The following is a 16,743-nucleotide window of genomic DNA, read 5'->3' on the forward strand; positions in this document are numbered from 1 at the left end:
CTTTCTTTTTAAAGGTTATTTATTTTAATTTGAAAGGGGAAATTCAGAGAGAGAAGAGACAAAAAGACACACACAGAGAGAAAGGAAACCTTCCATTCACTAGTTCACTCCCCAAATAGCTACAACAACAAGAGCTGAGCTGATGCAAAGCCAAGAGCCAGGAGCCTCCTCCAGGTCGCCCACGTGGTCCCAGGCGACTCATGAGATGTGTATATTTATATATTTGGACTTGGGCCACCCTTCACCACTTTCACAAGTCATAAACAGGAAACTAGATTGGAGGTGGAGCTGGAGCAGGCAACACACAAATCAGTGCCCAGATCAAAGGCCAGTGCTTTCAGGCAGAGGATTACCCTGGTACACACCATGTCTGCCCCAAAATCTCTGCTGAAGTGTATCTGTTAAACAATAAACGGTGTGGGACAAGTGCTCAGCCCGGAATTAAGATGCTAGCTGGGACATATGCAGTCTATACTGGAGGCCCAGGTTCAAGGTTCAGCTTCACTCTGATTTCAGTTGCCTGCGAAGGAGCAGGTTATGGCTCAAGGGGATGAATGTCAGCCCAAGGGGATGAATGTCAGCCACACAGCAGACCTGGATTGATTTTCTAGCTCCCCACATCAGTCTGGCCCAACAGCGCTGGACATGGGAGGCATTGGAAACTAAACCAGAAGATGAGAACCCTGTCCGTTAGTCCACTCTCTTTCAGTCTCTCTCTCACTTTCTCTCCTTGTCTCTGTCTCTCTGGCAAATCAATTTTAAATGGTTTAAACCATCAACTGTCTAAATCCTTAAAATTTACCCTCACAACAAAATTCATAAAATTAAACACAGGCAAGTAATCACTGAAAACAAAGATAAGCATTTACAGAACAATCTTCAGAAACCTAGAACCAAATTAAAAAAAAAAAACCTAGAAAACAAACTAAAAAGTCCCTTCAAATAACATTTAAACCATTTCAATGTATCCTAACAGTTATTTCTCAAAAAAATTAAAAACACTATAAAGATTCAGTTACTGACATAAAAACTACTACCCAAAAGTGTATACTGATTCCCTTGAGAAGTAGGGCCAGAAACAACAGCAGTTCAAAACCAAGTCTAAACACATAGACCAATTTGAAGAAAATCAACAGACAAATGACAAGAATTACATTTATATACCTAATAGAACAAATTAACCTTCTTCTCTGATTTAATGTAATTTAAAAACAGTAACAGTCTAATTGTCTTGATTTCCAGATGAATTACAGAAATTACATTACCATTTTATCAGTCTCTTAGGTTAGAGTGGTCTATTTACACAGAAGAAAATGCAGCTGCTTCCTGAGTGATTCATTGCTTCCTTCCTGCTCCTGCAGGACTGCAAGTGCTTTAAACTTGAAAAGAATATACCACTATCACCATGGAATAGCTGAGGAAACAGCATAGGATGGAAGAATCCTTAACCAAAATTTCTACTACATTCACATTTCAAACTTAACCCTGACTACAAAGATAACTTTCCCATTACCTCACAGTAGTTGATACAATCAAATCTAAAGAGCTGAATTCACCCAAATTTTTGTTGTACCTGTTCTGAGAGGTGTGGAAGTACAGATATTTATTTTTCCATGTTTAATTGGAAAAGCAGATATACGGACAGAAGGAAATACAAAGATCTTCATCTGCTGGTTTACTCCCCAAGTGGCAACACCAGCTGATTAGATCCAAAGCCAGCAAGTTCTTCCAGATTTTCCACACAGGTACAGGGTCCCAAGACCTTGGGCTGTCTTCAACTGCTTTCCCAGGACACAGGCAGGGATCTGCATGGGAAGCAGGGCTGCCAGGACATGACCGCATGCCCATATGGGATCCTGGCATGTGCAAGGCAAGGACTTTAGCCACTAGGCTATTGTGCCGGGTCCAGAGGTACAGACTTATAGGTGAACTGATGTCCACAAAATAAGAAATCGTGCAGCACACAAATTCATCATGGACGCTACTTAATGAGTGAGGGATCCATTCAACGAAAGGAAATTATAATAATAAATGTATACGCAGCAAATGCCAGAGCACCAAGCTACATGAAACTAATACTACTGGATTTAAAAGCAGAAATAGACCCCAGTACAATAACAGTGGGTAATTTAATACCCTATTAACTTCACCAGACAGAGTGACAACACACAAATTCAGCAACAAAACAAAAAAGCTTACACAGAAAATGGAACAAATGTATTTGATGGAAGTAATGGAAATGGAATTAATGTCTATAGGACCTTTCATCCTACAAACACATAATATACTTCATTTTCATCAGTATATAAAACCTTCTCCGGGATTCAAAACATTATAGGTCGCAAAATAAATATCATCAAATTTCAAAAGACTCAAATCATACCATGCATTTTATCAGACCATCATGAAATAAAACTTGAGATGGAGACCAATAAGTCAAAACACCAGAGTAGATATGCACATTCTTGGAAACTGAACAACATGCAGCTACATGAAGAATGGGTTAGAGAGGAAATCAGAAAGAAAATTTAAAAATTGCTTGAAATGAATGAGGGCCTCAGCACAACATATCAACTCGTGGGACACTATCCACTCAGTGCTATAGGAAAGTTCACTGCAGTTAGTGCCTATGTCAATAAATTCATAAGGCATCAAGCAAACAGGCTAACCAGACATATGGAGGAGCCAGAACAGCAGCAAAAGAAGAATCAAAATAAAGGAATATATAAACCAAATAAAGACCAAAAGAACAATACATAAGATCAATAAATCAGAAAGCTGGTGGTTTTTTTTTTTTTTGAGAAAATCAACAAAATAGATTCCTTACTAACACAACTAATCATAAATAAATAAATAAATAAGTGAATAAATTACCAGGGAGAAGATAGGAATCCATAGAATCAGAGAGAAAAAAAGGAAATGTAATAACAGCTAACTTGAACATACATAGATTAGCAACTATTAGAAGCAACTACACACCAACAAATCAAAAAATCTAGAAGAAATGATAGATTTCTGGACACATACAATTTGCCAAAGCTGAATCAATGGGTAATTAAAATCTAAATAAACCTGTAACATAATGGAGCTTTAATCAGTATTTAAATCCTTCCCAAAAAAGAAAAGTCCCAGACCAGATGGCTTCCGTGCTGCCTTCTACCAAACATTTCAAAAAGAACTCACCTCAGGACCCAGTGCAGTAGCCTAGTGGCTAAAGTTCTCCCTTTCCATGCTCCAGGATCCCATATGGGAACTGGTTCTAATCCCAACGACCCTGCTTCCCATCCAGCTCCCTAGTTGTGGCCTGGGAAAGCAGTAAGGATATCATAAAGCCTTGGGAGCCTGTACCTATGTGGGAGATGCAAAAGTAGCTCTGGGCTCCTGGCTTTGGATCGGCTCAGCTGCTGCCATCGCAGCCACATAGAGAGTGCATTAACAGATAAAACTAGCTCTATATGAATCAAGAACCTATATCTGCACCCAGAAACCATCAAACTCTTAGAGGAAAATATAGGAAAAACTCTACAAGACATAGGAATTGGTAAAAAAAAAAAAAAAAAAAAAAAAAATCTTAGAAAACTCACCAGAACACAAGCAGTCAGTACCAAAATAAAAGCCAAGGGGTCTATATCAAACTAAGACGTTTCTGTGCATAAAACAATATGATCAATAAAGTGAAGAAGCAACAACAGAAACCAACAGAAATAGAGAAAATCTTTGAACACTACTCAACAAATAGGGGACTAATATCCAGGGTTTACAAGAGCTTCAGAGACTCAACAACAACAACAAAAAAAGAAACAACCCTGTGAAGAAATGGGGGAAGGAAACTAACAGGCATTTTCCAAAACAGAAAACTCAAATGGCTAACAGACATTTGAAAAGATGTCCAAGCTCTCTATCTATTACAGAAATGCAAATAAAAACCACATTGAGGTTCCACTTCATTCCAGTGAGACTGTCCAGCAAGCAGAACTCTACTACTAACACCTGCTGGTGACAATTAAGGGAACTGGTAGACAAGCGGAATCCAGTGTTGGTAAGAATGTAGGCTATCACAGCCATTATGGAATCCAGTTTGGAGAGTACTCAGAAAGCTGAAAATTGATGTACTTTATGACCCAGCTGTACCACTCCTAAGAACATATCCAAAGAAATGAAATCTGCATATGAGAAACCAACCTTAAACCCTATATTTATAGCAACACAATCCACAATAACTGAGATGCCTGTTGAAAGAGCAATGAAGAATGGAATTCTACTATTTGCAACAAAATGGTCCTAGCTAAAGACCATTATGCTTGATGACATAAACCAATTCCAAAAGGACAAATGTCATATGTTCTCTCACATTAATACAAAACAACATTCATGCAAAACACAAAACAATAAATATACAGGCAAACATTGATGCAAAACACAAAACAAATATATAGGTAAATACACACACACACACACACACACACACACACACACACACACACACACACACACACACATCTATTTAGAGGTACTATATAATGGAGACCAGTATACCAGGAAGTAAAGATACATTGCAGTATAAATCTCTACTCCTGAAAAAAATGGAGAACTCCAAATCTCCCAATGAAACTGACAATATGATGCTTAATTTTCACAACTGCCAATACTTACAATGCCATGATAACGCTTAAATAGAAGAATGTTGGATTTGTGACTGTTGCTAAAGGACTCTATTATTGTAATAATATTGGAGAAAATATTTGGGGGATGAGAATGGGGAGAAAAGGAGGGGACATGAAGAGGACAGTCCCTATATCATGGAAAATAATTATGACAATAAAAAAAGAAACATCAATTCTGCTGTTAAAAAAAAAAAAAAGAAAGCAGAAACAACTTTCCCATAACAAAACTATCACTGCCATACATTGCTCTTTCAGCAACCCTGTAGCATAGACATGATGTTTAGTCTACACTCTATAAGAGAGACAGTAAGAAGCTGGGACAGCCAAGGCTGGATTCTGGCAGCAGGAGAAAGCAGCAACATTAATTTTCTAAAGGCAACAGTACCAATGCAATGGTTGAGTCTAACCTTTAGCAATCTTCATTACTGTCACTGGATTCAACTTAGGATTTTTAGCTGTCTTTTCTTCTATTTAGTCTTCCTTGTTCCTTCTCTTTAATTTTGGTAAAACATTTTAATTAAAGATTTACTTATTTATTTGTATTCTGAACCTCCCATGAGTACAAAAGCCCAAGTACTCAGGCAATGCACCAGTGCTTTTTCAGGTGCATAAGTAGGAAGCTGAACTGGATGTAAAACTGTCAGGACTTGAACTTGACATGCTGAATCACAGTGCAGAATGCACACTATTCTCATTCTTGACTAGCTGAGCTATAGCCTTAAAGAAATTTAGTGAATTAACCAATAAAATTTCAACAAATCCCTTCTCTGCTTGAATCAGCCAGAAACTTGCAATTTAAAATCCTAAGGTAGGGACAGGTGCTGTAGGACAAAGGTTTAACCACTGCTTGGGATCCATATTCAAGCACCAGTTCAATTCCCAGCTGCTCAGCTTCCAATCCAACTTCCCAGGTGTTAGGAAATAGCAGATGATGATTCAAGTCTGAGTTCCCGTCACTCATATGGGAGACCTGTAAGGAGCTCCGACTTTCTGGGTCCAGACTGACTCTGACCTGACTCATGCAGTCATTTGAGGCGTGACCCAATGACCAAATAAATACATTTAAAATAAAGCAAAACTCCTAGGTACTTAATAAACAAATAATAGTAAGTAATCATATTTTCATGAAATCTCTTTACCTTAGTATCTGATTTTTTTTTTAATTTGGCCATGGTAGTAAGATACATCTATTTTATAGAGTGTCTTGGTCTAATTACAATATTAAAAATTTTTTCACATCAAGTTTCCTTCTCTTTTCAAAAAACAACATGAAAATACAATATGATAGCAATCATTTCAGTGTAGTCTCCATTGAGATTCAAAGTCAAGTTTTATTAATGTTTCTTACCTGTCAGGAATACCTAGTCTCTTGACACTTCTATAAACAGAAAGAGTATTTGCAACATGACGATAATTAAACCAGAATCGAGATGTACACACCTGAGGTATTAAAACAAAAATACAACTCTTATGAGTCAAAATAAACCTTGAAGTTATAGAATTACTCTTCAATAGGACATACGGATGACTAAGGAAAAAACAACAGAGCGTCAGGCTTATAGACAGGAATGTGCATAATGAACTGCCAATAAAACCAATCTTCCTGGAGAGTAAACCTTCACAACTTGCATTACACAAAAAAGACCTCTGAGCTTTACAGAAAATACACCTCAGGAAATTTAAATATTGAATCAACTCAGTCTCAATTTCTGTGATTCTTTGACATGTCTATTTCTAAGATTAAATTCTATACAAATAAAGACAATACCAACAATCTCTTCACAGAACACCAAAGAAAATAGTTATTTCGAGTCAAAGCATGCTCATCTCACTCTGGTTTGTTGCTTTAATTGTGAGAAACATAGACCACAGACTAAAAATTTAGCATACAAATAAGGGTTTATCCACATCAAGGAAGTATTAAAAAGAAGTTACCAGATAAAAAGTTAGAAATAATTCAACTAAGATTTTTGCTTGAAAGAAAAAAAAACGATAGATTTTAAAAAACATATCAAGTAGGAAAATCTATTTTCATATTTAAAAGTCAGTATTCTTAGGAGCTTATTTGAAGGGAGATAAAAAGATTGGCTTCAGTTGGTATGATAGCTACCAAGTACCGTTCCTCCCATCAAACAGGAGGAACTATACAATTTGTTCTAATTAAAGTAAAATTTCAACCTGAAATACAATTAAAACCAGACTAAAATCTCAACTACATAAAAATATAGAACTCTATTTGTCAAAAACAGCATAAAATCTAAACTTAAATGAAAAACTATAAATGGTTTTATAAAAATTACATTTATGCTTCTCCACTTCTGAAAAAGTAGAAGACTTCCAATGAAACTGCTAAGTAAACCTCAACAACATGATATTAGCTTTTCTACCATTGCCAACATGTACAATGCCATGAGACATTTAAATAGTAGAATGTTGGACTTTGTTTCTAAAGGAGTATAATATTGAGGAATATGGCAACAGGGGAAAAGAGGGAAGGAGAAAGAGATGATGAAGGGGGAATCCTTACACCTATAAAACTGCATCATGGGACAGGATAGTAAAATAAAATACACACCAAAAAAGAAAAGAAATTACCATTGGGATACCTCCCAGATAGTAACAACTTACTTTAATGAGGCAATCAATTCATTGGAAGGCATTATGCCTTACCAATCTAAAGAAAAAGAGAAAAAAACTAATCTCTTATAACTCAATAAGGAAAAAAATAGCAATCTATTTTAAAATGGGTAAATGGCAAGGATATCAAAACAAATATATTTAAAATGCACAACAAAACAAAGATGCTCACTGTATTTGTCATACTTCAAAAGTGTAACTAATAATTTTTTTTAATCTGACAATTGACTGTATTGGGAAAATTATACAGCAATAAGTATTCACAGCTTTCTAATGGAAATGTGACAGTAATGTGTTGGGTCCTTCATAAAGAGCTGGAAGAAAGGAGCTGGTGGTCTCCAAAGCAAAAACGAATTACCTAGTTAACAAGTTTACATTGTATTAAAAAGTTAAGCTGTAACCCATAAAAATGTACAAATATTTCATAGGCATTAAAAATTCTTAAATATAAAATGACTTTTTTGAGCTCAAGTAAAATCATTTTGGTAAAACTCATGCATATGAGGGATCTTCATAAGGTATGTGCAAATTCCTATTACCAAAAATCTATGATTTCCTTTGTTCCTTTGCTCCTTCCTTCCTTTCTTCCTTTTCCCTGGGAGAGGGTGTGAGACTGTCTGGCCTGGAGGCAGAGTTCACCATGACCCTGCTGCAGCAGGCAGCCCATCTGAAACCTGACAGCCTGAGTGACCTAGGCAGTTGTCAACTAGGGTGCTGCTGCCATATTTCCTTCCAGGTCCCAGAGCCCAGTCCCCTGAGCCTCCCAAGTACCCCAGCCTTTATGAGACTAAGTCTGTGCCTCTGGGATCAGTAGACAAGCATGCTTTCATGTCTGGTTCGTTTCAGATGGATCTCTGGTCACAGAGACCAAAACAGTGTATGTGTACTAAGAACTCAACATGTGGGAGATCTCCCCTGGATCTCTGCCTGCCCAGCCCATGTGGGAGGCCTGTGCCCTCGGCTAACAGGCCCCAACATGGCCTATTCACTGGGCAGGCAACAAGAGCAATGGGCTATACCCCAGTCTCACTTCCCTACTCTGCTAAGACTTCCTTGGTAAACAACTCTAGGAGTCAAATGTTACATTCATCCTGCTTTTCAGCAGGTAAGGAGCCTGCCCTGAGATATAATTTCCTGTGCTTCCTGTATTTCCTCAATTTAACTTCACTGGAGTGTCAACAGAGACAGACATATCTGTTAGCCAGTCACACTGTTGTTGTTGAGTGAAAGTACTGTTGGGACTGCCCTTCTACCTGCCCCCTTCTCCTATATAAGCTTGTGACTTCTATCAAATAAACAACATTCTTCACCATCACTTTGTCTCCAGCATTCCTGCTGAAGAAGAACACTGTCGCCTCACCCCTCAGTGGTCTCAGGGCCTTCTGGACAAAAGACCCCAGAAACAGTGCACACCACTGCCATGTGGGTCACCCTCTTCTCAGATTCTTGCACAAAGGAGAGGAACATACCCAAGTGTACACAAAAGATAACCCTGGTATTCCAATTAGTCAAGCAAAGACTTCAAACATTTTCTTCCAAAAGACAAAAGAATTTCAACAACTTCTCAGAGTAATGAGCAGCATGCAGGAGACAGCCATTAGTACTGACTGGAAATTCTCCAGCTCGTGAGATGCATCCATTAGAAGAAATAAGGAGAGATTTCCAAACTTAGGACAGGCAAGGCCTATATCCATAATCACTAGGAAGTAGGTACAGAAGATGTAAAAATATGCATCCTTCCGTAACCCTAAGATAAAAGGGTTGGAAATCTTTGAGGGGGGAATGAGATGGGATAGGTAGGTAGCTGGCTTAAGGTCATGAGTTGAAAGCCACACCATCCCCACCCCCTATGTAATCCTAGCTGCCTACCTGTCAATTAAATGATCCCGTCTCCAGGATGTACTCCCCCTCACTTGGGATTGGGGCTGGTATCAGGTACCTATTCCCATTTCAGCTTCACAGTAAGCCTGGTAATAGGGAGTAGCGCTCTCTCTCTCTTCATATGGGCACAGAATGGAAGGTTTCTACCATTTTTGGAATTTGGAATCAAACCAGAACGTCTTGGCATAAAAGGAAGTTCAAACCAGTTCTGCTATAGATCCAGGTAACATCAGACCAGTCTGCATCAAAGACTAGCCCAACATGCCTCAGTGGCTCAGCTCCACAGGTCTTGTACAGGCTACCTGCTCACTGATCTAGAAAAGTAGCAGAATATCGTCCAAATGCATGAGCCCTTGCTAACCACTGGGAGACCCGGATGGAGCCCCTGGCTTCTGAACTCAGTGGCCCATCCCTGGCTGTTGTGGCCATCTGCAGAGTGGACCAACAGATGGAAGATCTTTTTCTTTTGTTAACTAACTAATTAATTTAAAAAGAATAAATGTGCAAAGATTTCAAATATTTTTGCATCAAAACAAATCATCTGCTAGTTTCAGTTTTGCATAAATTTTTTAGAGTACTATTATATGTTAAAACATGCTATCCATAAATACACACTTATTGTCTGTCCATAAGAAAATAGTAATGATATGCTACCTTTAAAATAGCACTCTTTAATTTTCTCTCTTTAAAAATAGACTTGCTTAACTGAAATGTAAAAGTGACAGAGAAAAAGACTGATCTTCCATCTATAGACTCACTCCTCCAATGCCTGCAACACGTAGAGTAAGGAAATTCCATCCAGGTTTCCCACATGGAGCAGAGGCCCCAACGACCTGGGCTGTTATCTGTTGCCTTTCCATGTGCATTAGCAAGGAGGCAGATTAGAAATAGAAACACCAGGACTTGAACCGCACTCCGCACTCATTAGTAGGCTGCAGGAGTTCCGAGTAGCAGCATGATGTACAGTGCCACAAGCCCACTCACCTAGCCAATCTATTCTTACATTTATTTACAGGTCACCCACTTAACATACTGATGGAAAAGGATATTAACAGAGCATTAGTAACTGATATCATTAGATAGTAATAGATGTTATCATAGCATTATTACAATACAGTAAGCTCAAAACTTTAAACAACTGTTGCAAGATACAAAAAAAATAAATTTTATCAAAAATTTGATTCTACAATATTTCTCAGACACATATTTAACACAAGCATCAAAGTATCCACTTGGAGAATATACTTACTAAAACAGCCCAGTTGTTGGTATGGCCACTTCGGAAGAATTGCTCTGCTTGATCCTATCAGGCATAGAAAAGAAAATGATTTAGATGAAAAAGCCACAATTTCCAAAAAAACAAGCAATGAAGCATAGATTTCATTACAACAATGATCTTAACTTTACGGATCATAATTATGACTATGAATACTTGAATAGTCTAATATGTGGCTTTATGGACATAATAATAAAAATTTATAAATTAATAAAAGGAAACATGTCCTGAACTGGAAATCTGGGATTCAACTGTACTTTAGATACTGATGAAACAGAGTAGCCTTAATCAGTGGACTTAATTTTTCCTAAGACTCAGTTTCCTAATGTGTAAAATGAAAGTTTCCAGCCCTACACACAGCTATTTTATAGAACTGTACACCCGGCTATAATAAGAGCTTCTGCTTTCAAATTCAAAGGATTGGTGCTATGGCACATTGGGTTAGGCCATACCTACAGTACTGTCTCAAGTTCTGGTTATTCCACTTCTAAGCCAGTTCCTTGCAATTGCCTGGAAAAACAGTGGAGGATGGTCCATGTATTTGGCACCTGTACTCATATGGGAGATTTGGCAGAAGCTCCTGGCTGCTAAATTTGGCTTGACACAGCACAGACTATTGCAGCCATTTGGGGAATGAACCAACAGATGGAGGATCTCTCTTTCATGTCTCCTTCTCTGTAATTTCACCTTTCAAATAAATCTGTAAAAAGAAAATTACTAAGCATTATAGATATGAAAGCATTTTACATAGTTCACATATCCCTCTATCTCATACCCTGAAAAAATTTTAGAAAACAAAAAGCATGTCCAACAGAAAACCCAGGACTTTCTGGTTCAACAGATATATCTAAGACATTATGCAAGACTGCAATCTAACTTCACCGTTTGCCTACCATAATCTATTTTCTCCATTGTGTTCATTACCTTCTTTCAACATATATCATGAACTTCTCATGAGTATGATTGCCTGCCTTTTCCCAACAGCATGAAAACTCTGGTCAGTTGTTTTATTAATGGATTTTAATACATTATTTTTTAATTAATGTACATGTGGCCCAAACACCTTGACTGGAAGTGAAGAGTCTCTCCTAAAATACTGAAACCACATACATGAAGAGCTCCGCACAAGGAGCTAATACAGCAAGGCTGCACCCCGCAACTACAAATTTCAAAGACTCCTTTTACGCTATACACTGTTAGAGTGACCATTCCCTGTCATAAACACTCAGAAGAACTAAAATATTTTTGCCAGGAACTTCTTCAACGTGATTTTTTTTTTTCTGGTAACATAAAAGTAGCTTTTACCTCTTGAGTTGTGAAACATAATACAATCCCTTTTAACCCTCAACTAAAACAATCACCCCTTAAAGGCTAGAGTCATTTAATAATACTTATGATGATCCCCTAAAATTGTCATGACTCACTCTTTAGCAGCCATTAAGTTCAGACAAATGCAAAGAAGCATCCACATATTTGCTAAGGTTTTGTTTTTTGTTTCTGTGCATGTGTGTGCATTGTTGTTGATGCAGGGTAATGTTAGTCAAAGCTGTTAGTTTTAAAGATTTATTTTTCACTTATTTGAAAAGCATAGAGAGAATCTTTCTCCTCTGGTTTAGTCCTCAAATGACCACAACAGCAAAGGCTATGCTAGACTGAAGTCCAGAATTTCTTCTGGGTCTCCCACACTGGTGCGGGAGTCCAGCTTCCTGGGCCACCCTCTAATGTCTTTTCCAGTCACATTACTTGGACCCAAGATGTTTCTTTTTAAAAACATTTAACTCAAACACAGCAGGTCTTCCTCACTAGCTTCTAATTTTCCATGCAGTCCTGAAATTGTGAATAATTTATGTCATGTTTATGTTCTAATTACTACTCTTCCTGTTAAAATTTCATTCAACATTTGTTTTTACTTTGTGATGAACTCGTCTACTCTTACTCACCATCCATTCTCATGTGCTTGGTAATTTATTTGAACTCATCTAGATATTTGATTTATACTCCAGTGTTTTGCCATATACACTTTCACTAATCTGTTAAAACAGGAATTACATTTGCCATAATGAGACTATAAAACCTTCAACATCTGATACCATGCTGACACCTAAGGAACATGATTTCAATTATGTGTTAAAATTGGATATAAATCACTCAGATCTTCACTTAAGAAGCAAAATCACTAAATCATCTGAGTGGTTGGATTCAAATTTTCGCTTACCAGGTATATAAACCCAGAACAGTTGCTTAACTTCTCTGTCCTTTCATTTGTCAACCTATAAAATGGTAAATATTGTCTGACTCACAGAATGTCATAATAGTAACAAGAACACATAATTGCCTAGCAAATGTTAGTACTTTTGATTTTTGGCTAACAACAAAATTTCAGAAAGTATGAAATTTAAAATTCCATTAAAATGTGTATAGCATATATACATAATTTTTTCACACAGCACAGTTTTCTCAACAGTTGGCTAGACGTTGAAGAAAGCAATGTACAACAGTTGACAAAGTGCTGGTTTTAGACTTTGAATATCCAACCTAAATACCAGATCCTATCCTCCAGTGAGATTGGGATAAACAATTTATGGGCTTTAGATAACAACTGACCTCTAACGTACCTTCCAGCTCCAAAATTCTTACTTCATTAAGACTTTAGTGTAAATTTGAAATGGAAAGCATTTAGGCAATAAAGTCACTATTATTCATTGCATGTACAGTTAATGGAGCGCCCAGCATGAGCCAGGAACCACCTGATGTACAGAGACAAAAAAAAAAAATCACTATTGATTGTGTTGCTTTCTCTCATTATGTCATGCCTGAAAATGTATTTCACTACAATGTAACATGACTAACTCATCACACTGATTAAACATGCTTCGGTTGTTGTTGCCCTGAGTATTCAAAATATAATGTTGAGTCAATACACTCTCAGACCTTGCCTTCAAAAAGTTACTATCCAACTCAACACACACACATTGAGCAGATAAGGGAAAACTACTAATCCTATCAAAGAGAGGCATAACAAAAACCTTACTTTACGGGGGACCTGGATTGATCAGGGAAGGCTTCTCCAAAGTGAAAAGCTGGTTAAGACCCGAAAGATGAAGATAGGAAGGGAGAAAACCTCAGAAAGAGGGAAAAGGAGCCATAATAGTTTTCAGAAACTAAAAGGTAACAGAATCAGATTTGCACTGCACCTGCAGAACAGATAGGAAGGAAGGAAGAATGAACGACTGAGGCAGATCAGTCAACCAACCCTTCCACTAGGTGTTGGATAAAATACTACAAAGCATAAATGGTTATAATAGACAAATGTAGCTAAACTACAAATTACAACAAAATCATTGATAGGAATGGGTCTAGAGATCACCTCTCACTGCATTTTAATAAACTGACAGGAGAAACAGAAGGTATAAAATATACTAAGGTGAAAAAACACAGTAAATTCTCTAACTACCAAAAAGACAATGTTTCCCAAAACAAAGTATACAAGATAATCCATGGTGAAAAATAATATAACTTATATTCATATTTATAGTTGCCTAAAATTATGCCACATATGCATTAACTACCTAAATAAGCAAGTAATTCATGAATATATACAAAGTGTCTGCTCAGGATCTAACTGATGGAGCATTTATTAAAAATGTTGGATCCCCTAGTATAAGCTCAGGGGGTTGAGGAAATGGGAATACAACTATTAAAAGATACAGGAACTACATAAAAATGTTTACTTTATTCTGCATGTAGCAAAGAAAGACGAATGAAAGATTCAATTAGAAAAACCTGATTGGGCAAACATTTCATGAAAACTAGCATCAATGTTAGGAAGTACAGAAAACTAGAGGAAACACAGAAAAGTAACTGCAGTCACCTAAGTTTAAAAGGACCAGGGCCTAAATTGTGCCAGTGCAAGCTTAAGGCTTGAGAACACCCAATTTACTGAAAGAATGCAGGAGAGACGACGAGTTCATTAAAACTCCCAGATGCTGCTCTAGGGGCAACATTTCTGGGCTGGAAATGCAAGAGAAAAGGAGCTTCGTTTTTCAGTGTCTTTTTGAAAGTAAGTGGCACAAGCCTAAGCTGAAACTTAAAACACTGATTTCCAATACCTAATCTCCTGGGTCCCTTTGCAAGCTGGAAATGCCGACCTGCACACAGAACTAAGGAGCCAACAGAATACAGGAGTGCACGGTTTAAAAGAAAACCAGAAGTGCGGGCAGTCACATTTTCAAAAGTGGCAGAGGGAGGAGGAGGTGTCCTGGGGACAGAATCCTACAGCTATCTGACTGCTATCGAATGACAGCGTCACCTCCAACCCTAAGAAAGCAGCTGCGCCTCATCCCTGCGAGTGACACAAACGTCAGAGCAAAGCATCAGTCCTCTTTCTCCGAAGTTCTGGTCCTTTTACTGCTTCGTGTCTAGACGCTGCTCGAGCCCACGGCCAGAGACACCCCAAGTGCAGCCCAGCGGGAGCCAAGGGCTTCCCCGGGCGGCTGTCGGGGCAGCTCCGGGGAGCGCACAGCCCACGGCGCAGCCGTCCTCCCAGGCTCTGTCTTCTCACTCCTACCTCGATCTGACTAGCCGCCAGACTGCCGAAACACAAGAGCCACAACGCGGCCAAGACGGTCGCAGCTTGGCGGACACAGTAGGCGGCGGCCATGACGGCCGGCTCCGGATTCCCGCACCTGCGGGGGCGGAGCGAGTGCCGTAAAGCAGCGCGGCGGAGTTCTCAGTGAGTTCGGTGAAGATTTTTTTTTTTTTTTTTGCGACGCCGCCAGCCACACCTCCTCGTGTCTCACCCTTCTCCACCAAGTTTTAACGTTTCTGGGAGCACAGGAATGGAGCGTATTGACTTTTAGCTTTAGCTGGCTTTTCAGTTTTTGTTTCGTGTAATAACTTAAGAAAGAAACCCGAGATATGAGAAGCAAAAGCTTGTAATTCCATAATCTTAACTAATTCGTGGAACCAACGGTGTGACACAACAGCTGCAACCTCCTAGAATCCCTTGTGAGAACCATTTGGCTGCTCCAGTTCTAATCCAACTCCTGGTTACCGCAACTGGGAGAGGAGCAGCAGGTGGCCCAAGTGCCACCGGCGGGATTGAGGGGTGGCAGGGAGTAGTGATGGAATTCCTGGCTCCTGGCTTCCACCTAGGTTATGGTCATTTGGGAAGTGAACTAGCAGATAGTCTGTCTCTCTCCCTCCCCTACCTCCTGTCTCTCTCTCCTCTGCCTCTTCCTCCCATTGTCTTTGAAAACTAAAGTGTCGGCCTGGCGGCGTGGCCTAGCAGCTAAAGTCCTCGCCTTGAATGCGCCAGGATCCCATATGGGCGCCAGTTCTAATCCCAGCAGCTCTACTTCCCATCCAGTTCCCTGCTTGTGGCCTGGGAAAGCAGGTGAGGATGACCCAATGCCTTGGGACCCTGCACCCGCGTGGGAGACCTAGAAGAAGTCTTGCATCCTGGCTTCGGATCAGCATAGCATCAGCCGAAGATCTTCCTCTCTGTCTCCCCTCCTCTCTGTATATCTGACTTTCCAATAAATAAATAAATCTTAAAAAAAAAAAAAAGAAAGAAAGAAAAGAAAACTAAAGTGTCTTTGTTAAAAACAAAGGTCTTTGTTAAAAGTTCATTCTTCATCATGTTTCCGATTTTGAATATATGAAGTGAGATATGGTGAGAGAAGACCAGAATTTGGCACATATATATACACACACACTATTAATGAATAACCTTCAAAAGGAAAATGCGGCTGCTGTTATCTATTATTGAAAGGATGCACGTGAGGAACTTAGTGTACTTTTGTTTCTTTTAAATCTCTTCTGTAATTTTGGACCTAAAACTTCTCAAAAAAAAAAAAAACACACATAAATCACTCCCTTTATTCTAGGTACTTAGTCTTAAGTTCTGCTTTAAAAAATAATAATAAGTTCTATATTTTTCATGATACAGGTCCTTAGGCTCAGAAATTTTCCCCTTCCCTTGCCCTCCTCTGGTTTCCCCTACAGTGTACCGACAGTTTAGTCCCTCAACAACAGTCACAACTCCAAGGTTCAGCTATGTACGTGTAAATTCTGCTTTTAATCTTCCGTGACATGAATCTTTCCACGGTGCTTCATAGCCCTCATCATTTTCCCATTTATGGTAACATGTAATTCCATCTATTATTGAGGCCAAGCCAAACTCACTTCTAAGTTTTACTATACAAATAGTATTGTAAAGTGCACATTTGGCTTGTTACATTTGATAAATTCTTTTCTTGAGATGTTTTTCCTAGCATAGAATTC

At 38.6% G+C, this 16,743-nt stretch overlaps 1 protein-coding gene across 3 annotated transcripts in view; it reads right to left on the reverse strand.

Annotated features, from left to right (window-relative positions):
* PIGK (phosphatidylinositol glycan anchor biosynthesis class K) overlaps positions 1–15,142 on the reverse strand; it is a 102,768-nt gene extending 87,626 nt beyond the window's left edge. For 2 of the 3 annotated variants that reach the window (XM_040987297.1, XM_040987295.1), the window contains exons 1-3: positions 15,026–15,141; positions 10,432–10,485; positions 6,013–6,104 (exon numbers count right to left, since the gene is read on the reverse strand). In XM_040987297.1, coding sequence (XP_040843231.1) covers positions 6,013–6,104; positions 10,432–10,485; positions 15,026–15,118 — 239 coding nt within the window. In that variant the 5' untranslated portion in view covers positions 15,119–15,141. Of the gene's footprint in view, positions 1–6,012; positions 6,105–10,431; positions 10,486–15,025 lie in introns of all 3 variants that reach the window. The other variant, XM_040987294.1, reaches the window with a different exon arrangement.
* Between the last annotated feature and the right edge of the window lie 1,601 nt (positions 15,143–16,743).

This window comes from Ochotona curzoniae, unplaced genomic scaffold, assembly GCF_017591425.1.
Source record: "Ochotona curzoniae isolate NIBS_2020 unplaced genomic scaffold, NIBS_Ocur_1.0 contig_4612, whole genome shotgun sequence".
Classification (NCBI taxonomy): Eukaryota; Metazoa; Chordata; class Mammalia; order Lagomorpha; family Ochotonidae; genus Ochotona; species Ochotona curzoniae.